This window comes from Hemicordylus capensis, chromosome 1, assembly GCF_027244095.1.
Source record: "Hemicordylus capensis ecotype Gifberg chromosome 1, rHemCap1.1.pri, whole genome shotgun sequence".
Classification (NCBI taxonomy): domain Eukaryota; kingdom Metazoa; phylum Chordata; class Lepidosauria; order Squamata; family Cordylidae; genus Hemicordylus; species Hemicordylus capensis.
Genome location: NC_069657.1, coordinates 407,301,305 through 407,327,889, shown reverse-complemented (window position 1 = coordinate 407,327,889; position 26,585 = coordinate 407,301,305). Strand labels below are relative to the sequence as shown.

General features: G+C 44.4%; 1 protein-coding gene across 1 annotated transcript in view; it reads left to right on the top strand.

Moving 5' to 3' along the window:
* Nucleotides 1–209: 209 nt before the first annotated feature.
* GALNT14 (polypeptide N-acetylgalactosaminyltransferase 14) overlaps nt 210–26,585 on the top strand; it is a 373,865-nt gene continuing 347,489 nt past the window's right edge. The window contains exon 1 of the mRNA XM_053306849.1: nt 210–901. Within this exon, the coding sequence (XP_053162824.1) occupies nt 779–901 (123 nt within the window). The 5' untranslated portion in view covers nt 210–778. The remainder of the gene's footprint in view (nt 902–26,585) is intronic.

Below are 26,585 nucleotides of genomic sequence, written 5' to 3'. Positions count from 1 at the left end.
ATCGCGGCCTCGCGGGGAGCCGCCGAGCAGAGCGCGGTGGTAGCAGCAGCAAAGCGGAGGGCTGAGAAGAAGCGGCTTGCCAGAGAGCCCTTGCAGGGCGGGCGGGGCCGCTTGACCCTGGCGGGCACGCGGCGTCCAGCCTGCCTGCCTCTCTGCCGCGGGGGTGCTCCTATTCCCCAGGGCGGGAGGGAGGGGAAGAGGGTGCAGAGCGGCGGCAGCCGCTTGGGAGGAGGTGAGGAGGGAGGGATCTGCTAGATCTCGCCAGGAATCGGTGTCGAGCGGGCGCGTAGAGCCTCCCTGCCTCTCCCTCCGTTTATCTTTTCGGCGGATCCACACGGAGGGACCTCCTCCCTTGAATGCGCGGGGTCCGGCCGCTCCGGCGCCAGACAGGACCTCTCGCTGTCGCCTCTTCTCTTCTCCACGAGTCCGTGCCAGGAAGATCCACCCGCTCTTTTCCCCCACCCTCGGCCCCTCCCACTCTTGCTTCCTCCTCCTCGCCCCATGCAGGGAGGGCGGCCCGGGACTCCCATCGCCGCCGCCGCCGCCTCCTCCTCCTTTCCCCTCCGCTGGGCTGCCAGGAGGCTGGGTACTTTAGCCATGCCCCTAGCGGGGGCTCTCTGGGACTCATCCCTCCGGTAGCGCGCTTCCCCGCTTCAGAGTGGCAGGAAAAAGGTGCCTGCCAGCTTCTACGGCCGGCCGGCTGGCTGGCTGCTGCTTCTTTTCGAAAGCCGGAAAGGACTCCCCTCTCCCGCTGCCGCCCGCTTTCTTCAAATTAACGATGAGACGACTGAGTCGAAGGCTGGTTTTGTCTATTTTGGGGATCCTGTGGATCGCGGCTCTCCTCCTTTTCTTCGGGACCAGAAAGAAGTTGGAAGCGGGACCCGAAGGGCAGACACCAAAGGTAAGTTGATGGCCCTCCCCGCTTCTTTGATGTTGACTGGAATGGAAGGCGATGGTGGTTTGTGTCACGTGTGTGTGTGTGTGTGTTTGTACACACGTATGTACACCCAAAACTATGCAATTGCTGGCTTCTTGTGGGGTAGTTTCAAAGTTGTCCGGGATTGATGAGACAGCAAGACAGACAAGCGAAACTGACGCACGCGCCCCAAGTCCAAGCGGGCCAGTTGGCTGGGATGCGGCAACTTCACCTTTTGCAGAGCCCACGTGGTGACAGACAGACACCTGCTTGCCTCCGGCCTCGAGCTGGGGGTTCCAACTTCTTTGCAACACTTTCAGGCGCGAAGTGCGCCTCCTTGCTCAGCTTCCCATAAAAGAGAAAGAAGAGGTCTCTCAAAGCCAAGTGTAAAAGCAGAGAGAGAGAGAGGGAGAGGATCTTGCAAGACCAACTGCTGCTGCTGACTTATTCCGGGTGTTGCAGGCACGCAGCTGACACCATCTCCAGAAAGGGCGATTAAAAAAAAAAAAAGTTAAGGTAGAAAAGACTTGAAAAGTGGACTGGCTGATTCTGCCTGACCGATTTATTTATTTATTTGGCCACCTCACAAATCTCAGCCTTATGCAGAAGGTTGATTTCCTTGCAAAAGCTCTGAGGTACTTTGAGCTGAGCAAAAACAAACAAGCAAGCAGGCAAGCACATAAGTACCCTGCAGAACTGGACTCCCAAGTTATAGTTCTGGCACCTTGAAAGAGTAGTAAGGAGCGTTTGGAATGGACGGAAACCAGAAAACTCATCCAAGCATCCTGCATTCTGTTCCTTGAAGTGTAGCACTTGTTTGAAGCATATTATATGAAGATTGTATTTTCACTTCCTCTCAACTTTAGGATGTTTTTCATGAGTGCTGCTTCTAAAGCTTTCATAGTCTGGATTGGAATCACTTGTAAACTCTGTTATTGTGGGATAGAAAATTAAATTAAATCGAATCTACGTTTAATCTATCAGCTTACAGAGGAGGGAAATGCAAAAAACAAATTTAAGTGTCACTTGTGAAAACAGCCTTAATGCCACTAAAGTGCTTCACTCTAATAGCATCTATTGTTGTCTTGGATGGTTAAATGAGTGAAGTTTAAATTGGTTTTTGCATTTCCCAGATCTGTAATTTGAATGTAAAACCCAGACTGGTGAGAATGCAGTTTTGATTTAAAATTGTCACTCTTCCATTTTCTTTCGCACAGTAAAATGTTTGCAAGCGACACATTCCAGACTGTATATGCTGAGTTTAAAACAGTTTTCTTCTTTCTTCTGTTTGACATTACCAGCATTCACACATGCACACAAATATGTAGTTTCATGTATGAAAACAACCTCTATGTCTTAAAATGATTCCTAGCATAACTTCATTAAAGTCAGTGGAAAGCGAGTCTGGCTGTGTTCAGTGGGGCTTACTCTCAAGAAGCCCACAGAGGTAGGTAGCCTCAGGTACCCACATAGCCCACTTCAGAACTGTCTCCCCAAATTCAATTGAGCCTACTCCCAGGAACGCATGTGTGGGATTGCAACCTAACAGTACAATTCTATACATGCTTACTCAGCAAGTCTCAATTTGTTAATTTGGGCTTATTCTCAGGCAAGAGGTTACAGCCTTTCTCTAAGAGCACTTCTCACTTTTGGGGATTGCGAAATAAGGCTTTTGCTGGCTGCAAACCCCCAAATCAGAGAAGGCACATGAAGAGAGAGAGAAATAAGTTGTTCCATTCCTTGTCTTCTATGCATCTCTTCCGGCGTTGTTCTCTCTAGTGTAAACCCATTTAGTGAAGTTATTACTGATTGATGCCAGTCTAGATTGGATTAGACACAGACTGTACTAAAGGCATTCCCGCTCTCTTTCTCTCTGTTTGGCATAATCTGGAAGCCGTGTTGTGGCACTCTTTGGATGTAAAGTATTACTGACAAACACACTTCAAAAAACTAGTTTGTATTTCTGTGACCCGTGGCACTTACCAAGCTTCTTCTGGTTGATCCTGTATAGATTCATGATGGATTTCCACCCCCAGTCAATAGAGTTAAATCTCATAAATCACACACATTGAGCTGAGGCTGCCTGTACTCAGGGTTGTAGACAGAGGGGGAGTCTGAGGAACAGCTCCTCACTTAAATTGAGGAGGAAGGATGCTTTTTGGAGAGAGAGGTAGGTTTTTAGGTTTGGAAGAAAGGAGTTCAGTAAAATGAGGGGTTGGAACTCCTCAAATGCTTTGGGGAAGGGGTCTGCACCCCTGCTGGTACATGCATGCATTCTGCATGCATGGCAAAATGAGGCCACAAAGTGTGATAGAGCAGGACTTTCTCATCCAAAACTAAACCTGCATTGGCAGCTAACTAATCTTTTTGGTGCTAAAGCACCATACTGAAGATTCACACATAATGTATACATTACTTGTCTTCTTTGCACTTGTTTATTGCACAATTGACGAGTGGCAGCAGAATGTTTGAAATGACTGTGCTGAAATATATTATGTTCAAGATGACTTTGGATGATGTGAATTCTGTCTGCAGTACTATATCTGTGATGGATCATTCACACAAGCAGATCACTGCAGGATGTTGCCAGTGTTCTCCCTAATTTTTTTCATCTGTGTGCGGAATGAGTTTTGTTCTGGGCAGCAGTATTGAGGCAGTGTGCCCATGTGCATTTGGAATGGGGCGTTCTTGATTCAACCTGAGTAGGATAGAAAATTAACTGAGTGGACATCAAAAAACTTGTGAGTGGGCACACGTACGCATGCCTTAGAGGGAACACTGGATGTTGCAGTGAGCCTGCAAGTGTGAATCAGCCCAGAAACTAGGAGACATTTCCATGCACACATGCTCTATATTACCCTTATATAGATCATTCCCCCATAAATTGCACTCGGTGTTCTAAAGATAACCCTACTTATTTCTATACAACACAGACAATTCTGTTTTCTTTTTATTTATGTTGTCTGCCAACTATCATATACCGCGTCTGTCTGTCTGCTTCCTGCCTGCCTGCCTACCTATCAAATTGGCTCCATGATTGCCACACACTTTACCTGTTTTGGGAGGCAATGTAATCTTTACACTAATTTACATTCTGACTTTCTATCGATTAATGAATATCTGTTACTTTAGTGCAGGCCTAAATGAATAACAACACAGATGGACATTGCTTTGGTCAAGCTTTGCATTAGTGTCAGTGGCTGGGAATTTCCTGGGCAGGAAGCAGAGGCTGTTCTTATTGGGCCTTTCTCACTCCCTGCAGGAGATAATGGCTCTTCTCATCCCCACCCCTGCTGGACAAATGGCAAGCCACTTGAACTCTGTTTACTTTGACAAAAACATGGGTGTTTAGCTTTCCTTAGTCTCATTTACTCATTATTGTATCGAAGTAAATTGTGTCCAAGTACAGGGGGAGCAAGATAGCAAACCCTGCCTCTGTACCAATTTCCTCCCTAGTTCCACCTCTTTGCTGTCCAGGGGCTTGATATTTGGCTGAAAGAGACTTAGGGAGATATTTTGGTGCCCATTGTTCATAATCAGGCAGAGGAACTCTCCCTGGGTATATCTCTTCAGACAGATGCTGTACTTGTGGTCAAGGGATGGGGCTATGTACCTCATTGCTACAGGACATAAGTGTCCTCAGGACTTTTTCAGAGTGGAGGATAAAGGCTGAAATCCTGTACCCACTTGCTTCAATGGGATTGGCTCAGTCTGGGGGCAGGGGGACTGGGGGCAGTTCACTCGCTCGCTTTGGCTCTAGAGACTTTAAATAAAACCTAAACAAATAAAATACAGTGTACAGTAACCTTTTGTGCTTAGACTTGGATCCCATGCTCAAGGTGCAATTATTCCAAAACCTGGAAAAGTCCGAAATCCAGAACACTTCTGGTCCCAAGCAGTTTGGAATAAGGGATGCTCAACCTGTAGTATCACACACTCACTGCACTCTGTTCAGGAGACAGGAGGGGAGACAGGAGGGGAAAGCAAGGGACAGGTTGTTTCCCAACCCCTTTCCCCTCAAGGGTCCAGGGACATGGGTTCCTCCTTGTTCAATTATAGCAACGCCCCTGCATTTCAGATCCCCCCCACCCCTTCTTGGTTTATTATGAGGCAGAAGAATTGACAATAAAATTCGTAATGACTTCTGATGTGATGCTGTCCTCCTTGGAACAGAACCAGCTTTTCAGTCCAAAGCCCATCTCTCAGCAACTTGGAGGGCAGTGGCCCGTTCAGCTCTGGGGAGAGCCTGGTTACAGTCAGAAGCCGGACGTGCTGACAAGTCTAAAGCATGTTTTCAGCACTGAAGCCTAAAGTGGGTTTTTTCCTTGTTTGTGCCAACCCCCTGAAGGAACATGCCTAATATTATGCTTATTGTTAAGAAAACAGAAAGAAGAAATGTGTGCTTGAGGGGAAAAGGATGGGCTTCTGAATGAGAGCCCATTCACTGTAGTGCTGTGGTCCCACTTTCCTTTTAATCTCAGCCAGGAAAAGCTCCACCTGCCTCACCCTCGCATATTCCTTCCAGCCAGACAAGATGTAACACACTCAGGGTTTCTGCCCATGTTACAACGGAAAGACATGGGAGTGTTCCCATACAAGTCGACTCTCTTGTGTCTGGGGGAGAAAAAAATCACACGGGAATCTAAATGCATAAAAGCCAGCTTCCAAGATTCTGTCACCTTCTCGTGTGACTAAGAGCAAAACCTGACACGGGGCTGTGCAGATTGTGATCAGCTGGACTGGTCTCATTATGAAGTGAATGGAGATGTTCCCCTCAGGTGGCGGATCATCAGGAAGCTTTTCATATGGGGCTTTTGAAGCGCTTTAACTCGCATCTCCTCCGGAATGGAGGGGGTGCATTCACATATCGGCTAGATTTACCCCAAAGTCCCTGCGAGTTATTGGGGAGCAGTTCACACACATTGCAGGTTTTTCACTGTGCATTAGAGTGTAATCCAATTTATATCCGGGGTAAAACAATTCACTATTTGTTTCAGTTTTTCGGGACAACTTTGCATTTGTAGTAAAGCTTCCCCGTAAGCTCATGGTGAAACCTGCTGTGTGTAAAAGTCCCAGGGGATGGTGGTCATCTATAGATGGTGGTCATCCATCCATCCTGCCAGCCCTTCCACCCTCTGCTCAGCATGCTGGGTTTGAAAAGGAGAAAAGGGATAGAGTGGAAGAGGAAGTAGAGAGGAGAAGAGAATGCTGAGCTAGAGTGTCTTCCGCCGCTCTCTCCTCCACTTCCACTCTGCGCCCTTCCTTTTCAAAAACAAGAATGCTGGAGAGGAGAAGGAGGAAGGACTCTTTGCACTGCCACCGCTCAGGCTGGAAGCAGGGCCGTAGCAAGGCTGCCATGAACTCTGGGAGGAAAAAGTGAAGACGAACCCCTCCTCTCCCCTGCCACCTTCTTCGGAAAGGGAGAAGGGAGAGAAAGTAAAGAGCAAGCTGTTGCTCAGCTGGTGGGCCTCCCCTCCTGCAGGGGCTCAGGGACATTTGTTCTCTCTCCCATGCTTAATTAATAGCTCTGCTCCTGGCCGGGAGGGAGGCACTTGGGGTGCGGGCAGTGGGTTGGTGCCCTGCCTCATGTGCCTGATAGTCTTGGGCTGCCCTGAGGTTCAATCACATTATGGCCACACGGATGAAAAAAGTAAATGTAATTTTTCCACACAGATACTGCTTATCTGTAACTTCTGGTGAAGCATTTTCTTTTCCCCACCTCAGCTTCCAGGGATCCTCTACAAACTCTCGTCTTCTATGTTCCCTGTTAAAATATCTTTAAATTATAGCAGTCACTATGCAGATAACAGCAGGTTTAATTCTCAGTGGCTGGGTTCACTTCCTGGGGGCTCAGAACAGGGGACAATTCTAGCCTCTTTTAATTTCTCCTATATAGTTGCTACTCACTCCCATGAGGCAAAGTAAAGCACTGTTCTGGATGGTCAGCCGTGGATTCCCAGCATGTGTCTATTTAATATGTTCATAGTAATTTACATGTGTGTTGGGTCATCTTATGTGACATCCGACACTTAGAAATCTTGCCATTTCCTCCACCCAAGTGACTTTTAGATAGGATATCATTAAGGTGTGAAATGTCTCAGGGTTAAATTATGCATTTCCTCATTGAAAGGGCAAGGTGCTATTTGATAGCTGAGAAAGGAGAGAATGTCGCTTTCCATCCCTTAATACAAGACAGCCTGGAGTTGCAAGACCATTTTAGGACCATGATGCACATTTGGGAGGTGAAAAGAAAAAGCATGCTTGGGATCCTTCCTGAGTCTGGAAAGTTTCAAAAACTAGTTTATGGAATAGACCTGTGGTTTTAGTGTGTGCTAGATCACTTTCATGATCCAGTAGTAGATTCTGAAAGAGTCACCTTTCCAATGAGAAAAATGGGAGTCTGTTGCTTTTAACCATCAGGATGAACTCTACAGATGGGAACTGCTTAGCACAGCCTGTAGTCATATTGATCCCTGAAGTGGAAGACTACACTAGTGCTGTATGAGGCCTTTTCCTGTGATTTCTGCTAAGCATTGATTCCTAGGAGAGAACTGATTGTCCCATTGGTTTAGTTGTGGGCCTTTGTGTGTAATAGTCATGCTGTGGTTTGAGCCCATGGAAAAGCACCTCATGGCACTCGGTGAAGATGTACCTTTTTAATTGGGCCTTTTAGTTAAGTTTCAATGTTTATATTGCCATTTTAAATGGTTTTAATCCTTTTAATGTTTTATTATTGTTGGTTTTAAAAATTGGTTTCCATGTGTAAAGCACCCAGAGAAGTGTATATCAGGCAGTATAAAAATATTCTTAAATAAATAAATAAATAAATGGGCCCCTCTGTGAGCAGTGAAAATATTGCATCTTACAGATACTCAGAAATGGGGAGCAAAGCAAACATAGATGAGTAGATGGTATTATTTTCTTGGTTCAATTTTAACAGCAGTTATGGTTAATTCTCACAACATTAACAGCTTATGTATTTTTTGGCAAAGCGGATATCATTGAGCAGAGCTAAAGTAAAGTAGTGGAGGGACCCCGTAGTTCAGAGATCAAGCACCTGCCTTGCATGCAGAATGTCCCCAGTTCAATCCTTGGCTTCCCCTGTTAGGGCTGGGATCCTGTCTGAAATCCTGGAGACCTCCTGTCCGCAGTGCAGACAATCCTGAGCTAGGTAGACCTATGCCTTTTTATACTAAGGCACTTTCACATATTCAAAATAAAGAAGAGGGGGTTGCTTACTATCCTCAGTGCTGGCATTGCATCTTATAAAATGAATGGAGCCAGATTTTGGTTGGGTGTAAATTCCACTGGAATTTGAGCTAAGATGCTTGTTGGTTGTCTGTCAGCTTTAGAGAAGGTTCTTCAAGAGGGTTTTCTGTATCAGTCTCCTGTCCAGCCGTTACAGTAGCCCACCCACTGTATTCGGTGAATTCAGAATGTGAGAACAGTGTTTCCTAGCCTTTTTCATCCTGGGCCACACTTATATTTAAAGACTATATTGGGGCACACTCCCTGCAACACACACACCCTTTTGTACGTGCCAGCAACTCTGCTGCACATTTTAAAATCTGTTCTTGTTTTCTTCCTCCTCTTTATTCTTATATTACCCTCATTCATAGCCATTCCTTCCTTCCTACTTGGAGCCACTTGCGCAATAATGCACCAGGAAGCATGTGTCACTCCTGGTGTATAAAGGAGCAAGCCAGCTTCAAAAGGGGGGACCTCACTCCCTTATGCCCTGGGAAGGACATGTCCCTTCCCACTCCATAATGGTTTTTAATGCGTATGTTATAGCCTCAAAAAAGAGTTCAAACTCCCTGCTTTTAGAGCTGACTCAGACCTAGTCAGCCTCTGCACAGCAGCCAGCATAGCATCCCTAGGCACACTAGTGTGCTATGGTGCACTGGTTGGGAAATACTGATTTAGAATATGCTTCATGATTTTTGTCAGGTCTGAAACCTTCATACAGAGTATTTGCATTTGCCAGGAAAGAGTCAGATGGTGTTTCAGCAGTGACACAGCAACAGCCCCTCTGTTGGCAAATTGCTCTTTGGCAGCTCCCCTCCAAGAACTGTCTCCCTCCGTGTCCGTTCCAATTGGTCATATAATATAATTTCACCCTGTGACAGTATAGAAGAGCCAGTACCTGCATTTGCCCGTGTCCATTTTTCCTCCATATTCCTTTTCCCGTTGGTATCAATGTCTCTCAGTTTTTCAGCCATTGCTATAAAATGTGAACCACTTTGAGTGCTATGGCGGAAAGGTGCCATGCAAAATGTAGTTAGTAAGCTAATTGCTTGTGGAAGTATGTATGTATGTATGTATCTTAGTCTCCTGCCATAAAAGTCTTTGTTGTCGCTTATGTGGTTAGTAAATGCAAAGGTTGATCCCGCCCCCCCCCTTTGAATTATTGCCCACTGTTAGACAAGCAGGTGCAATTTCAAGTCATATTTTTGCAGAAGACGTCACTGAAAATGGGTTTAGAATGAAATGGCCTTTGTCGCCATAACAATCCTTCTGTGTAAGTAGGGATGTGCTGGAAATGTACTCTTCAAAATTACAAAATAAAACTCATTTTTGAGGGCATGATATACTGTTTTCTCCTTCAGATGAACCTTGTTTCCCCCTTAACAGTTGCTTTAGAATTGATTCTTCATTTTATAGTCCCTTAGAACATCTACTGAACAGTTAGAGATGTCGTTTCCCCCTGATCTCCTTCTTCCTACTGAACTCATTACAGGCCTGGTTCAGCACTCAGTCAAATCAACAAGCTCTTCCTCCAAGAGATGGGAGATCAAGCCCTCCACGTCTAAGATTCACAAGCCATGTTACTGTCAACTCCATCAATCTGCCTGCTTAAAATAGCTTCTCTTTCATTTACCCTGAGTTTTCCATCAAAACAGTCTCATTCCCCTGAGATCCATAGAATCTATATTTCTGAGGTTTTTGGTTTTTAGAAAAAATATATATATACATTCAATTCTTGACTTTGGAAGCTTAAAGAAAAAAATAAATAAATTATGTGCTCATCATTGGCAGCAGGGGAGTGGTGTCACATTCATTAATTCTTCTTGCAGAATCACAGTCTGATTTTTATAGTTGCCTGAGAATGAAGGAATCTGCTAGAATCCATTTATTTATTTATTTGCTTACTTACTTATAACATTTGTTAGTATAAGCATTTAGCATAAAACTCCCAGGGTGTTTTTTAACAGAAGATAAAAATAAGGCGATACAATAAAATCAATTTGAAAATGCAAAATCACATCATAAAATCACAGAAGCAATGGCTATCCACAGATTATTAATTAAAGCGGAATTATAACATACCCATTAAAAACCAGCTGTTATGTACATTTACCGAAAGGTGCCAGGTGAGCTTTTCTGGGGAAGGCACTCCAAATATGGGACCTAATGGCCCAAAACACCCTGGAGCTATTCACATGAGCAGGCGAAACCAGCTAAGGAAGCCCAGCCCCGTTTGCCTGTATGTGTGTGCCACCGGGATCCGGCCCAATCCTGGCAGTGCCTCGGCAGCAAACCGCCTCCGTAGCCACCCTCTAAAATGAGGTTAGGAGAGTGAGCGCTCTCCTCACCCCGTTTTTGTGATCGTTGGCCACTTGTGGCTGCTTGCAGCAAAGGCTGGCAGATTGTGGGGCTCCCAGCCAGCTTCAGGGAGGGGGATCCCTATAATGCACTGTGCACTTGCACAGTGCATTATGGGACCTCGGGCGGGGGGGGTGACATGCCCCAGCACCCCGACCCTCTGAGCTACTGGCAGGAGCTGGTAATCATCTGGGCAGGTGATCCGCCTGCTGAAAAGGGAGCCCTCAGTCCTCTGCGGGGAGGTAAGCTTTTCCTCCCCACTAGCCCTCTGGCCCTTCCTCACTGCTTGTGAGAAAGGGCCCTGTCTGGTCATGGATAGAAGTGGGGAAGAGGTGGAATTGAGTTGGGAGCACCTGTGCATTTTGCATGCTTTGCATGCATGCATAAGATTCTAGGTTCAGTTCCTGACGTCTCCATTGCCACTATAGACAATATGGTCTGATTCAGTACAAGACAACTTTGTATGTTCTTTTTTTTTGCAAATTCAATTTTTATTGATTTTAACAATAGCAATATTATCATTCATTAAAAATACACACATAAAAGGTGGACTTCCCGCTCACATTTCTTCGTGAATCAACAACTTTGTATGTTCATAGGATAACTTATGATATTGGTCAGGTAGGTAGTTCAGTGAGCAGCTTACCTGTGTATACTTCCTTGCGAGTGATCCCCATTGAACACAGTGGGAATTAGTTCCAAGTAACTATGCACAGGATTGCAACGCATAGCTTGTAAATTCTAAAAAACCTAGAAGCAGATTAATTTCATTACTGCACAGAATGGATGAAGCAATGCTCCCCATTCATTTAATGTTCAAAGTATGATAGTACTCATGCTAATGAACACCATGGGTGGACTTTTTCACAAGAGGGGAATGGTTTTGTCAAGTCAGCCACTCATTACTGCTCAGCCTTAATTCAGTGTGAAAACCAGTGTCCCCCCCCCCAAAGCTAATTATATTGCCAGATATATAGCAAATTCAGATGTTCCCCTATGTGTTCAGTGTAAATGGGAATGCATGCACTCCCATGTCTCTGTCTGACTCCGTTCTTTAGCCTCCATCTCTGAGAACCTGTTCAGTCATACTTTCAGTATCATCTGCCGTGAAGACAGATGCAAATAACTCATTTAGCTTCTCTGCAGCCTCCATATCCTTCTTGATAATCCCTTTCACACCCTCATTGTCTAACCATCCAACTGCCTCCCTGGCAGGTTTCCTGCTTCTGATGTATTTAAAGTTTTTGTTATTCCCCTTAATACTTTTAGCTAAATGTTCCTCAAACTCTCTTTTTGCCTCCCTTATTGTCACCTTGCATTTCTTTTGCCAGAGTTTGTGTTCCTTTCTGTTCTGTTCATTTGGACAAGCCTTCCAATTTTGGAAGGAAGTCGTCTTCCCTTTTATGGCTTCCTTGACGGTACCTGTTAGCCATGCTGGCGTCCTCCTGGACTTAGTGGTACCTTTCCTCCTTTTGGGTATACAATCTAACTGGGCTTCTAGTATTGTGATTTTGAGTAAACTCCATGCATCCTGGAGCGAAGTGACTCTCCTGATTTTTTCCGTTCAGTTTTCTTTTCACAAAACTCCTCATTTTAGAGAAGTTTCTTCTTCTGAAATTCAAATGTCTGTCTTAGACTTCCTTGGTGATTCTCTCCCCACATGTATGCTGATCAAACTATGATCAAACTATGGTCACTGTTTCCTAAAGGGCCGATGACACTGACATCACGCACCAGGTCCTGGGTGCCACTCAGGATTAAGTCCAAGAACACCTTCTCTCTGGTTGGTTCCATGACCATTTCAGGCTACTCCACACATTTGCCCGCTAAACTCCATGCAAAACTCCAGTGCCCTGTTTGCTATCCCTGTTGGCTAAGCTCTGTTTGCTAAGTTCTCGGGACTTCACCTCTTATATAGAGAGTAGGCTTCAAACTGAGACAGGAATGTGACTCACAGAAATGTGGCCCCTCCCACCAGGTATGACTCATTACAGCCCTAGCTGACTCCTCCCTCTGTCCCCCACAGAGGCCCCAAAGCAAGCCCTGGCAAATGCTAGCCTGACAAGAAACAAACAGAGACACTCACACTGGGTCTTCTCCCTTAAAGAGAAACCAGCCCCACAAAATCTCCCCTCCTCCCATTAGTTTGTTTGAAAGAAAAGGCTTGTTGTTTTATATAGAAAACCTTGCTTACCTCCCTGAATCTGCTTCTGCTGTTCTCAGAGTAGCCTTCAAACTACCGCCAATCACTAGTTGCTTGACGTGCTGGTCGATCAATTCCTTAATGTGGTTGGAACCAGAGGCGTATCTAGGGAAAATAGTGCCTAGGGCAAACACTGAAATTGCGCCCCCTGTCCAAGCATCTGACACCCATCTTTGAGATAACTTTACCATAATATCAGATGAAAAATACAAGTCAGACTCGTTAATCTTTTAATATTTCAAAAACTATTTTAGCAGTGGACTTAGCCAGACCAAAAAATGCTGGAAGACTGCACATTTCAGTATGCTGGGGCTGATGAAATACCCAAATACTATGTGGAGGTGTACTAAACAGAAGTGCCTGTCTAATTCTCTACTATGCATTGTAGCATCACCATTACATAAGTTTTAAAAATAAATGGAGAATTTGACTTTTCCCAGATACTCAGTAAATAATTAAAGGATATGCAGAGTAAACTGTGTCACTGCTTGGAATATATTCTAGTCTTTCAGAAAGACAGTTAAAATGAGAGAAAGAGAGCAAGAAACTCCCAGTGGGCCTTAATATTAAGGATTTCACACTGATTCAAAGACAAATTCACCATTAATAGCCATATTAGCAAGACATCACAGTTAACTCACTTATCACAAGAAGCAAAGTAAGAGCAAATGAATACAATCCTAGCTCATAAGCATCAGCTCAGTATTTACAAGCCCTGATTCTCTGTACATAGTGCCAATCTGAATATGTGAACAGTGACTTATATTATATATTATTATTATTTTACCTGTAGCCCCTTTGGGGGGCTTCCTAAAGGCTGGGGGGGGTTGCAAAGGTTCCTTCCCCCCCCCCCGCCACTGGCCTCTAGGGCCTCGCAGGGACCATTTGAGCATGTGCAGTGGCCATTTTAAAAAATCTTTTTTAAAAAATGGCCACTGAAAACAAAATGGGCACCGTGCATGCTCAAATGGCCTCTGCAAGGCCTGGCATGACCTAGGGCCTCACAGAGGCCATTTGAGCATGCACGGTGGCCATTTTGTTTTTGGCAGCCATTTAAAAAAATTAATTTTACAAAATGGCGCCCCCTTCAAGTGGTGCCCAGGGCACATGCCCTGCCTGCCCTACCCCTAGATATGCCCCTGGTTTGAACTCTGGTTGGCTCAGGGTCCAAATGATATGGAGGAACCCTCTGCATATTCTCCAATGCTCTTTAATATCTACATGAAACTGCTGGGATAGATCATCGGGAAATTTGGTGCAGGGTGTTGTCAATATGTTGATGAGACCCAAATCTATTTCTCCACATCAGCTTCATCAGGAAATGGCATAACTTACCTAAATGTCGGCCTGGAGGTGGTAATGGGCTGGAAGAGGGATAACAAACTGAAGTTGAATCTGGATAAGATGGAAGTACTAATTGTGGGGCATCAGGATCTCAGAGATGATTGAGATCTGCCTGATCTGGATGGGGTTACACTCCCCCCAGATCAAATTCATAGTTTGGGAGTGCTTCTGGATCCAATGCTCTCTCTGGTTTCTCAGGTTGTGGCAGTGACCAGGAGTGCTTTTTATTAGCTTTGGCTGATTTGTCAGCTATGTCCATTTCTGGAGGCAAATGATCGTAAAACAGTAGTGCATATGCTGGTAACTTCCAGGCCTGACAACTGTAATACACTTTACGTGGGTCTGCCTTTGTACTTAGTCTGGAAACTACAGTTGGTACAGAATGCAGCAGCCAGATTGGTCTCTGAGACAACCCGAAGGGACCATATAACACCAATTTTAAAAGAACTGCATTGGCTGCTGCTATGTTTCTGAGTGAAATACAAAGTGCTGGTTATTACCTACAAAGTCCTTAACTGCTTGGTCCAGGGTACTTAAGAGAGCACCTCCTTTGTCAGGAACCCTGCTCCTATTAAGATTATCTGAGGAGGTCTGGTTATGGTTGCCACTGACTCATTTGGTTGCAACTTGGAACCAGGTTTTCTCTGTGGCTGCTCCAGAGCTTTGAAATACTCTCTCTGTCAAAATATGAGCATCATCTCTGATCACTTTTTAAAAGACCCTCAAGACACACCTGTTTTTTTAAAATTGAAATTAATTTTAAATTAATTGCTTTTATTTCTTGAAATTGTTTTAATTGTTTTTATCCTATACAATTGTCTTAATTATTTTTACTCTGTTTTATATTTGTTGTGCTTTAAATTGTGTACACTACCTAGAGATACACATATCAGGCAGTATATAAATATGATAAATAAATATTCAGTACTACAGTTCCTCCCACATGTGTTTGCTGAATAGGGCTAGGATCTTAGTCATTTCTGGTACTGTAGTCAAAAGTATTTTCTTGACTATAAGTATAAATGATACACATACTGCTGGTAAAGAGGCTGTTGCAACGTTATTGAGTCTTGCCACAAGCAAAGTGGTTGTATTATCAGCATGTTGTTCTACTTGATAATAGCAGTTATAAATGCAGAGTAATCCCCCCCACAAAGGTCATTTAAACCCGGTGGCTAACCTGAGGTTCTCTAGCTCAGGGTTGGGCAATGCTGGCTTTCCAGCCGTTGTTAAACTACAACTCCTGTAACCCGCAGCCAAAATAAATTGTGATTAGGGATGATGGGAATTGTAGTAGGGATGTGCACAAAATGCTTTGTGCATATCCTAGGAGCTGGGAAGGGGTGTGTTTAAAAGGAGGCAGGTATGTCGTATCTGCTCCTCTGGTGAGCTGCCACCACCCCTTCACAGCGCTGTCATTCTTTAAATCTAACATGTGCCGATACCATTTGTGTGCCAGGGCCGTGCAAGGGCTGCTGAGAGCAGCATCCCTTCGGCGTGGGGCAGCAGTTTAAAGGGGACAGCCGTGCAGCTACTGCTTTCAAGTTAGATTTAAAGAATGACAGTGCCATGATGAGGCGGCGGCGGCAGCTCACCAAAGGAGCAGATACAACCTGCCTGCCTCCTTTTAAAGGTATCCCTTGCCCTGCTCTGAAACGTTTCGGCTGCAGGAGGCCGAATCGTTTTGGCACCTCTTCAAATAGGCAGCAAAACGATTCGAGCACATCCCTAAATTGTAGTGCAGCAGTTGGAGATCCTCAATAATATGAACCCAGTAGCTTCTGTGAGCTGGATACCAAGGTTAAAAAAGGTTGCTTGTTTGCTTTTTAACCTGAACTCACCTCCTCGCTACTCTTTAATCTAATCTTCTTGACTCTGAATCTTTTCTTAATCTTGGCTTCTGTCTCTCTTCCAATTACCTAATCCATCATCTTCACTACTTTCTGAGCTTCATTTCTTTCTTCAGTTTCACTCACCTGTTTCTCTTGTTGTTTTCCCCTCTTCTTGCCCTCATTTTCTTTTCTCCTAATTCTTGTCACCCAGTCAGCAAATTTGTTATTGTAGTCTGGTGCTGCTGTGTAACATCTCTGTCAAGGGCTGCCTCATATGGGCGTGGGACTTCTTGCTGAGTTTGTCATTTTAAACAATAATCACATTGGTTTGATCTGAGCATAAATGGTGTGTGTGTGTGTGTGTGTGTGTGTGTGTGTGTGTGTGTGTGTATAGAAAGGGAATATCCCACATGGAGATCATGGTCAAATGCATTCTTTGAGAACCACAGGTAGGAAATTGTAGGCTAAGAATTGGACATTAGATTTGTACTCACCAGTACATGTTGAAGGGAGAGGCCCCATCAGTGTGCCATTTGTTCCTGGCAGTGTTGCTTGAAGGAGAGGTTTTGGGTAGAGGGGACTGACCACTGCTTCATGGTGGAGTTCATCATACATTGTTTTGTAGAAGGCCCCACATTCAATCACTGGCATCTCCAGTTTAAAAGATTGGGGATCAGGTTATGGAAAAGATCTTTGCTGGGCCCCTGCTGTCAACCAGAGTAGACTATACTGTGCTAGATGGAGCAATGTTTTGACTCGATAAGGTCATTCACATGACCAATTTACCTGGACTTGAGGAGGGCTGGTGGGGAAGCAGGTTTCTACCTGCCTCTCTGTAGGTGAGTAGGTGGTTCCTCTAAACTCATGCACCCATGCGAGTGCTGGCGGAAGTGGGAAAGCACGAGCTGGGTCATCTGGGAGCCCATGATGCAAAATGCCAGCAGTGGAGTGGCTGCTCTCAGTATTGCAGCTGCTCCATTCTGTGTGATTGCTCCTTCCCCCTGGCTCACTGCCTAAAATGGTGGCCAGCTGGTCAGGAGTCCAACTGCCATCGCGAACTTACTGAGATAGAATGAATGGTAGGTTCATTCTACCTTGGTAAAGACCTGGGTACAGGAGCTGGGCTACTCGGGTCTGGATCAGCGGGACCAGAGGGCTCCCAGATGACACAAGCTTCCTGGGTGACCGCAGGCAGCTCGTGTCATGTGAACAGCTTCGGGATATATTTTTTGTGTTGTCATTTATTTGTTTTAACTCATGTTTTAACTTTTCTGTTGCCGTTTATTTTGTTTTGTTGAAAACCACCCACGTTTATTTTGTTTTGTTGAAAACCACCCAGAGACATATTTTGGGTGGTATAGAAATACGTTAATTAATTAAATATATATGACAACTTCACCATTTTCATTTGAGGTGGATGACTGAAGTAGTGATCCAGGTTTTATGTAATTTTTGTTTTGTAAGCTGCCTTGAGAGTGTGTAAAGCCAAAAGGTGGGTTTGAAAACCCCTCAAAAATAATCATTCAATATGTTCATGTAAGTGCCCACATTTTTCAACTGCTTACCAAACTTTTCTGTGCCTCTATCTGTTCCATGTGGGTTTAGCTTCATTTCTGGATGAAGACATAAATTGTTGACTTTCTTCACATTTTTTAAAAAAACAATTGGCTGGTGTCTTTAAAAACAAACAAACAAAGACCTTGGGCACAAATGGGACCTGGTAGTTGACAGAAGCATGTTTTATGTATGAAGTCAAGAGAAAGTTGGAGACAGCTGCTCGAAACACCATGTACTGTGTGGCCTAGATGCCACTGACCATAAAATGTACTCTGCCTACCTCTCCACTCAGTGTTCTAAGATTTGCTTAGGCTGGTTGTTTATATAATGAATTCCCCAGCCTGTCTGATGTTGTCGTCCAGACAGCTATTGCTGCAGCCACTTGCATTTTCAAAGGACAGATTGAATCCTAATTGTGCAGCTGGGAAAACTTTCCCGGAGTCCTCGTGGTGTGATTTCCTTTTTCTTTTTTGGAATCCTCGAGACCTGTCAGGGAACAAATCTCCTGGAACAGTGTGGTTGTTGGTGTCAAGCACGCACCTAATCAGGTGAGCCAGTTAGCCGACAAGGGATTAGCATGAAGTCAAATTAATCCTGTCTGCTGGATAGCTTATGAGGGACTGCAACCATATAACAGTTTTGTGAGCCTGATCAACTGGGCTTCTGGTAATATTCTGCTTGAGCTTTCATCTGCTGATTTCAAAGCACTTTGCAAGCATTACTTGCTTTCAGATTCAAACACAAACACCCTCCTGCTCTCCCCCACCCCCACCCACTATTTTAGGAGCATGAAGGAGGCAAAGGGAGATTAGTGTTTTTCACAGTGTCTGCAGCTCTCATTGATACAAAGAGCTAAATTCCTCTGCACCTCTGGAAACCAATCAATAGCTTGCTTGCCTAAGGGCTTGTTCACACATTACATGGGCAAGTGCTGGGGAAAAATGCCCTTCTCTCATATCATATCTAGCCCATTTGTGTTAACATTTGCCCATTGCTTACCGGTGTAATTTGTGAATAGAGAAATGGTTGCAGCAATAATGTAAATACATATGCATATAGGATACTGTGATGAGGCTCCTGTGTTAATTAGGTTCACTCTGACACAAGGATATGCCCTCAAATCTCATTAGGAGCAGTGTTCTCTCTAATCTTTTTCATCTGAGTGTGGAATGAGTTGTGTTCTGGGCAGCAGTATCAAGGCACTGTGAGCACACATGCATCCTGAGCGGGATCTAAAATTAATTGAGTGGACATAAAAAAAACTTGTGAGCACGTTAATTTAAGTTAATTTAATTCCATCATTAGAAGAGTGGCAACTTAAAACTTTGGGAATATGCATCAATGGCTAAGTTTACTTCATACGTAAATAGCAATTCAGAGGATAAATTTGTTTCAATGTGGGAACCGTTTATACTTTGGTTCTAATTATAATTTGGTTCATGGTTTAATCCAAGATTGGGATTTTCTTTGTAAACATGGCTATAAATTTTATGTCTTTAATTTTGATGTTTGTATCGATCCGTATATATTACTCAGCTGCCATTGGGCTAGAACGAAATGACAGGAGGAGATATGATGGGGAAGTGGAATCCAAGTTGATGTATTAGATAATTGTGAGATGTCATATATGTTCCCCCCTTCCTTTTCTTTGTTGTTATTTATTGGCTGTTCTTTAATATTTCTTTAAATAAAAAATAAATACACAACCCCCTCCCCCCCAAAAAAAAATTGTGAGTGTGCACACGCCTTAGAGGAAACACTAATTAGGAGGGTCAAATCCTGCAACAAAATTCAGGGGTCTGGACTCTACACCCCAGTTCTGATTGTTTGTAGGACTGGACAATATATTTGCCAGGAGTTTTCCTTCCTTCTCAATTAAGAAAACAAAACACAGTGAAATTAGTAACTTAATTACATTGAGGAAATAATGATATGCAGGATTAATTACAAGTAAATTCCCAGATTAGTTTGTTAGGAATGTACGCAGTTGGCTCTGCAGGTAGTGTTTAGCTGACAAATCCAATTCCCCAAGCCTGAGCTAAGCCTGTCACTGGTGGTTCTGCATTCACGGGCAAGGGAAAGAGCAGGAGAGACAGAGGCTACAAACTGGGCTTGCCTTTATGGTGGACAGTGCTGTTGTTGCATATGGATTCAGATCATGCCTGTGGCCTCAGGTTCATAGGTAACAAGGTCATATTTATAGCTGTCTGACCTGGTCTCTTGCTCTCTGTGTCAGGGTGGAGTTTCATAGTATTGGTGAAGTGGCAGAAAAGAACCTTCTAAAAACTCTGAGAGCTGGTAGAATCATAACCTAGTGAATACTAGAAGATAGGCATCTGCATATATGTTCAGCTGGTTTGAATGAATGGGTTGTATTCATAACTGACACTTAGAAGATCTGTGAACAGCCAGTTGGGCTGTAGAATTCTTTAGTTTATGGGTCCATGCAGGAGCCAGGCTGCATAATCTTTCTCATATCAACAACAGATATTTATATACTACTTTTTAACAAACGTTTCCAAAGTGGCTTACATAGAACAAAAATAAGTAAGTAAGTAAATTTAAAAAAAAATTGATCCCTGTCCCTAAAGGGCTCACAATCTAAAAAGAAACATAAGATAGACTCCAACAACAGTCACTGGAGGTACCATGTTGGAGGTGGATAGGGCCAATTACTCTCCCCCTGCTAAATAAAGAGAATCACCACGTTCAAAAGATGCCTCTTTGCCCAGTTAGCAGGGCAAGTCTCATAAGCAAGACTAGAAATAGTGTAGGAATGCTTAGATGCCAGTAACCATTTCTTAGAAGCAAGCAAGAAATGTTGAGGGGTTCTCAAACTTGGGGCCCCAGATGCTGTCAAACTACAACTCGCATCATCCCCAGCCAAAGTTGCTGCAGACCATGATGGGAGTTGCAGTTCAACAACATCCAAGGACCCAAGTCAGAGAACCTTTGGTTTAGGGGTTCTCCAGTACTTAGGCTCTAGCAAGACATTTCTTTGCTACCAAATATTTGGTTTATTTGTTTTAAGCTCTGGTCATGTAAGATTTTTTAATGGCAAGACATGGAATTCCTGACTGTCAGCCTTCTATATCTGTCAAAGGCAATGTCAAAAGCAAGATCAGAAGAATTCGGAGTCTTTTCCTTGAAGGAGGTGCTGTCCTGTCCTTCATTTCTGGATGGCAGGATGTGGAGGTTTCATGAATGGTTGAGTGGAGGTAGCAGGGAGGAAGAAGGAGGTGAGCCAGCCTTCTCTTTCTCTTCCTGCCCCATCACCTTGTAAGTGATGACAGTGGCAGGTGAGATCAGGGGATGGGAACAGGGAGGCGGAGGCCAGCTGAGCTCCCTTTTCTCCTCTGGATGCGCTGTTTCCCAGCTGCAGTTTCTGAAGCTGTGAGCAGCACAAGTCCCCTGAGAGAAAAGGACCATAGTTCAGTGGAGGAGCATCGATTTTGCATGAAGATCCCAGGTTTCTGGGATCTCCAGATAGGGTTGGGGAATACCCATTTAAAACCCAGTCACTGGTGATGGTCTAACCTGGTAGAAGAAGGCAGCTTCCTATGTAACTGCTAGGTATACAGAAATCCACTCTGCATGTGCTGCTTCCTCCTGCTCCTGGCAGAAGAAGAGTGTAGAAGGGCTGGGGCTGCTAAGTGCCCCAGTGGTGGACCATTTTTAGGTTGTTGTGTTGCAGCCAGAGACGGGGGGTGGGGTGGGGGATAGAAAAAATTCCCATCCTTTAAGTTTCTTTTGCTAAGTTACCTACATGGCTACTTGAAACAGTTTAGAGAGATAGTGAGGGGAAATTCATATGGTGGATACATTTTTTAAAAAACAACAACAAACACCTGTATAAATAGGTCAAATTACATGCCAGATCAGATTATGATATATTTAGGGCATCAGGCAAATTAGTATAATAGAAAAATAATGCAATTTTTATGCAAATAAGGAGGAATTTGTACGGTAAATTTTTCATTTCAAAATTTTCCAGAAAATCCCATATCTCTGGTTGCAGTCTAGTGTATTTCTGTGTACCTAGCATGGCTGAGCATAAGAAGAGCCCTGCTGGATCAGACCAAAGGCCCATCTAGTCCAGCATTCTGTTTCTTACAGTCGCCATCCAGACGCCTCTGGGAAGCCCACAAGTAGGCCATGCAAGCAGTAGTCCCAGCAACTGGTATTCAGAGAGACACTGCTTTCGAACACGGAGGTTTCCACATAACTATCATATCTAATAGCCAGCAACAGGTCTCTTCTCTTTCCCTTTTTAAAAACTGAGTTGCTAGACTTCACTCTACCACAGTGGCTGGAGCTTCATGGAGACCAGGAGTGCACCCAAGCTGTGTTACTAATTCCAGCTAAGAAGCATAGAACAAAACTTTGGCAAATGTTGCAAAGGAAGATTTCTGTAGGGGTGTGTGTATGTTTAAAGTGAAAGTACAGAAAGAAATGTTCTTGCCATGTCCTTTGGCTATTGTGTTAGCTCTGCTTAAGTTAAAAAAGAACTTGTTAACATTAAAAGGCTGTGACAGATGATCTTCTATAGAGTCCTTGAAAGTTAAAAAGTGCCTTCAGTACTTGTCACGAGAAACTGGGTGCAACCAGACCCAAAGGCAGTACATAATTGGCAGGATGTCTGCTGAATTTTCGGTCTTCAGTCTCTGGGAACCCAGTTTCACAAACTGCACAGGGTGTTTGGGTTCTTTCCACTGAATCAGCCTCCCACTGGCTGTTTTTCTCCAGCATCAGGCTTCCATCACTTGTGCTCCACCAAATCATGCTGTGACCTGCTAAACAGACAACTCCCCTGTTTTTTCAGGGAGCAAAATGAAAAGTTGGACCAAGCAAGCCCCGGTGGGCCACCATACATGGCTGGTGTTGGCAGTATTCAGATTGCTGATTCACAAGTTGTTCAAACCATGTAGGGTAATATTGTATTTTTCATCTGCATGGTCAGAGCTGAATGACTCCACTCACCCAGTTGAGCTCTCAGCACTCTCTCATTCCGTTGGATTGTCTTGGTCTTCTATCTTGGCTGTTTATTGACAAAGGTGTCTAGTGGCTGATCTTATAGAATTCACCACAGGAGTGTCCCATTATGTTGGCTGACACATAATGGAACTGTGGAGCAGCTTCCCACCCTGCCCTTGAATGTTGCAGCTGTATCCCCCTTCCAGCTGGAAGGAGGTTAGGAGGATTCAGAACCTCCTCCTGGCCTTTCCATGTGGCATGGTGGAGTCATTTGGTCCTTAAGTGTCAAGCAGGCTAGTTCAAACCTTCCACTGTTTCTTGTGAAAAGGGCATTTCAGCGCCTCCTGATACAAAGCCTCTTGTACTTGCATGATTGCATTTTGAGATGATCCATAAGATCAGGATGCCAGATAACTAGTCTGTCCCTTACTCCCTTGCAGCAACCCTGGACAATAAACCCTGGACTGTAAGGGCTGGTACAGATGATAATTTGGCTAACTCAGCACACATGATTAGGGAATGTGCACTCCATGAGCATACACATCCAGATCTTTTCTCAATGTTTTGGAGCACTTTACCCTATTCATATAGGAAATCCCCACTGCACATGACCCAAGTGCTCATAAACTACATCGTTGACATTGGTTACTCTCAGATTTGTGCTAGGTCAGACCAGGCTAAGTTGGGCAGAGTTCGGATGGCACAGCCAGCCAATTAAAAAGAACTGCTTAGAACAGCTGGTCTTTTCACAGCTCTGTGCAAAATCTTTCTCTCTGCTGATGTTATGTTGTCTTTCAACTATTTTTCTTACCCAAGAAGCCAAAAGAACCTGAACCCAAAATCAGTTTAGAGACGTTCCCGCCCCCCACCCCAGTGAACTGGAATGGCACCCAAACATAAATATCTTGTTTGCCTTGAATCTGAATTGGAACAGAACCCCTAAACACGAAACATTTAATCATTAAATCATTTTATCATTATTTAATGATAAATGTTTGTGTCTCATCTTTCAAACAGAAGTATACCCAAAGTGGCCAACATCATTATGCCACTCAATGAGCCCTTTCTCACAATTACATGAGATGGCTATGGGGTGGACAGTGGGGAAAGCTGCTAAAACTTACCTTCCCCGCAGATGATTCCTCCGTCCTTGCTGGGCACTCTGATTGTGTGCCTAGATGGTTGACAGCTTCTCCAGGAAGCACAGAGATTTGGGGGCTGGGATGTGCGGTCCTGGGCCCCAGAAACCCCATAATGCACCGTGTGAGTGTGCGGTACATTTTGAGGATCTCCCTGGCACTGTCCAACACACAAGCATTTCTCCCAGGTTAAGGATGTGTTTGTGCCCTTAATCCTGGCTAAGTAGTGGGCTCCCTAAGCTGGTTTGCTGCTATGTTCCTGGTGGGAGCTGCATGGCTCCCAGCAATTCTCACATGCAGCCAAGACCAGGCTTGGCTGCTTTAGCCCAGTCTTAGCTGTGCATGAGAACAGCCTCAATAAATCACAATACAATAAATGTATATTAAAACAAGGGGTTCTCAAACTTGGATTCCCAAATGTTGTTGGACTACAACTCCCATCTTTCCCAGTCACAATGGCCTGCAGCCATTGTGGATGGGGATCATGGGAGTTGTAGTCCAGCTACATCTGGGGATCCAAGTCTGAGAATCCCTGTATTAAAACAGAAATCTATGAATGATGATAAACGTACATAATCAGAGCTGCAGTAAAACAAAACAAAAGCCAGTCCCAAGTAGCAGCATGGAAAGATAAAATATATTTCTAGATATCAAAAGCTTGGTGGAATAAATACATCTTGGCCTGGTTGCCAACAGTGAATTCCACCCCCCTTCCCATAATAATGTTCCCACTAACCCCAGTCTTCTTCCTCCATCACTGCTTATTTCCACCTCCATGGGAATGGAAGAGGGAGAGGAGAAAAACATGAGGGCTGACATGCCACTGCTGGGTGAGGTAAGGTGGAGGGAGCCCAGAAACCCTGCTGGGGTAGGGAAGCCCAGGAGAAAGGGAAGAGCAGTGTTCTCTGTGCAGCTCAGGGGTCGAGGGAAGAGCTGGTGGCAGGAAGAGCAGTGCACTTTGCATGCTGCTGGGAAGATGGTGTGAAGAACCAGTGGAAAGCTGGTGGGGGTGGGTAGTGCCAACTCATGTGCCATCTCAGATGCTGGGGAGGTGGATGTGAGTCAGCCATGGCTAGCTAGAAAGGCAGTTCACACAATCAGAAGGACTAGTGTCCTACCCAGTTTCGGGAGCTGTCCCATTTTCTGATTGTGTGCAAGTAAAAAAACAAGGTAGGAGGCACTGATGTGACCTGCCGTGTGGCAGCTGGATAGGAAGGCTTGATTTCTATCCAGGTAGGAAGAGAAGCCCTCCTACCAGTGTTCTCTCTAATTTTTTCCATCTGTGTGTGGAATGAGTTTTGTTCTGGGCGGCAGTATCAAGGCAGTGTGCATGCACATGCATTCAGACTGGGGCCTTCCCGATTCAACCTGAGAGGGATCTAAAATTAACTGAGTAGGCATGAAAAAACATTTGAGCGCAGGCACATTTGCATGCCTTAGAGGGAACAGTGCCTCCTACCTAGCTGCTGTGTAGCAGACAAACACTTCCAGCACCTCCTACCTTGTTTTTAACTCACACATGAAAAGAAAATGGGAGCATGCACAGCTTCCAAACTGGGTAGGATGCTTGCTCTACCCTATTTCTGACTGTGTGGGTTGCTTTTAAGATTGGCTATGCCCATATGATTCTCTGGTTTGGGCTAACCACAGAAAATATGCAGGCTTCCTTTTGTGTCTGTTTTGATTCAGATTAGGTTCTCAAATTCAGATCTTTCCAGGGCTTTCCTTCCAGGCTCATACACAAGCTTCACTTGTGTCTGAAACTCACAAAGTATGCACTTTGCTTCAAATACTTTTAACAGCACAAAAGTTTCTGTAATATAATCAGAATTTGAATGGTGATCTTTTACTTATTTCAATTCCTGTAGTTTTCATAGCAACCAGTCTAGCATAGGCATTTAACACAGATTAAGCCAGCAGTATGGGCTCTGAAAATTAATTCCTCAGAACATTAATTAATTGAGCTGCCGATTCCAATATCAACACTACTTTGCTGGTTAATAGGAAGCCTGATCCTATGCTCATTAAAGGCAGAGGAAGCGTTTTTGTTGACTGTGCAATCAGACTTCCGAAGCTACTTCTCTTTCTTTGCTCACTGATACATTTTCTCACCTTAATGCCTGCGGGGAAATACTGGCTCTGGAATGCACTTGGAACATTAACAAAATGATGATGTGCAGGCAAATCTAAGATCTGGTTCTTAACTGAGTTGTGTATTTAACTATGTTAAAATCATGTTTGTGTAAACCAGGCCTGCTCAAAATAGGCCCCCTCAGCTGCTTTTGGACTACAGATCCCATAATCCCCAGGCACAGTGGCCAGGGATTATGGGAGTTGTATGCCAACATTTGCAGGAGGGCTGAAGTTGAGCCGCCCTGGTGTAAACTATGAAACTTCTGACTCATGTACACACAGTGAAGTTCTGTTGAGTAAAGCACTGCATGCTCGTATAGGAACATAGGAAGCTTCCTTCTACCGAGTCAGACCATTGGTCCATCTAGCTCCATATTGTCTACCCAGTTTGGTAGTAGCTTTGCAGGAGTCTTTCTCAGCCCTATCTTGGAGATGTCAAGGAGGCAACACGGAACCTTGATGTTCTTCCTAGAGCGGCCCCACCTCCTAAGGGGAATATCTTACAGTGCTCACACATGTCTCCCGTTCAAATGCAAGCCAGGTTGGGCTCTGCTTAGCAAAGGGGACCATTCATTCTTGGTACCACAAGACAAGCTTTCCTCCCAGCATATGTAAAGCACTGCATGCTCCTATGTTCATGAACATAGCTAAACTTTAGCAGTAGCCTTCCTTGCCAGAGTCCAGTCCCGATGCACAATATTGTTGCTTTTGTAGAATAATTGCCCCCCCCCCAATTCCTTCCCTTTTCAGCAATCCAGTTTGGTCAAGCAATACTTGGCCTGCTGGGCTAATGAAACACTTAAGACAAATTGTGTACAGCCTGCACTACCTGGGTTATTTAATTAATCTATTGATTGCGCATCAACTATCTCTTTGTGACA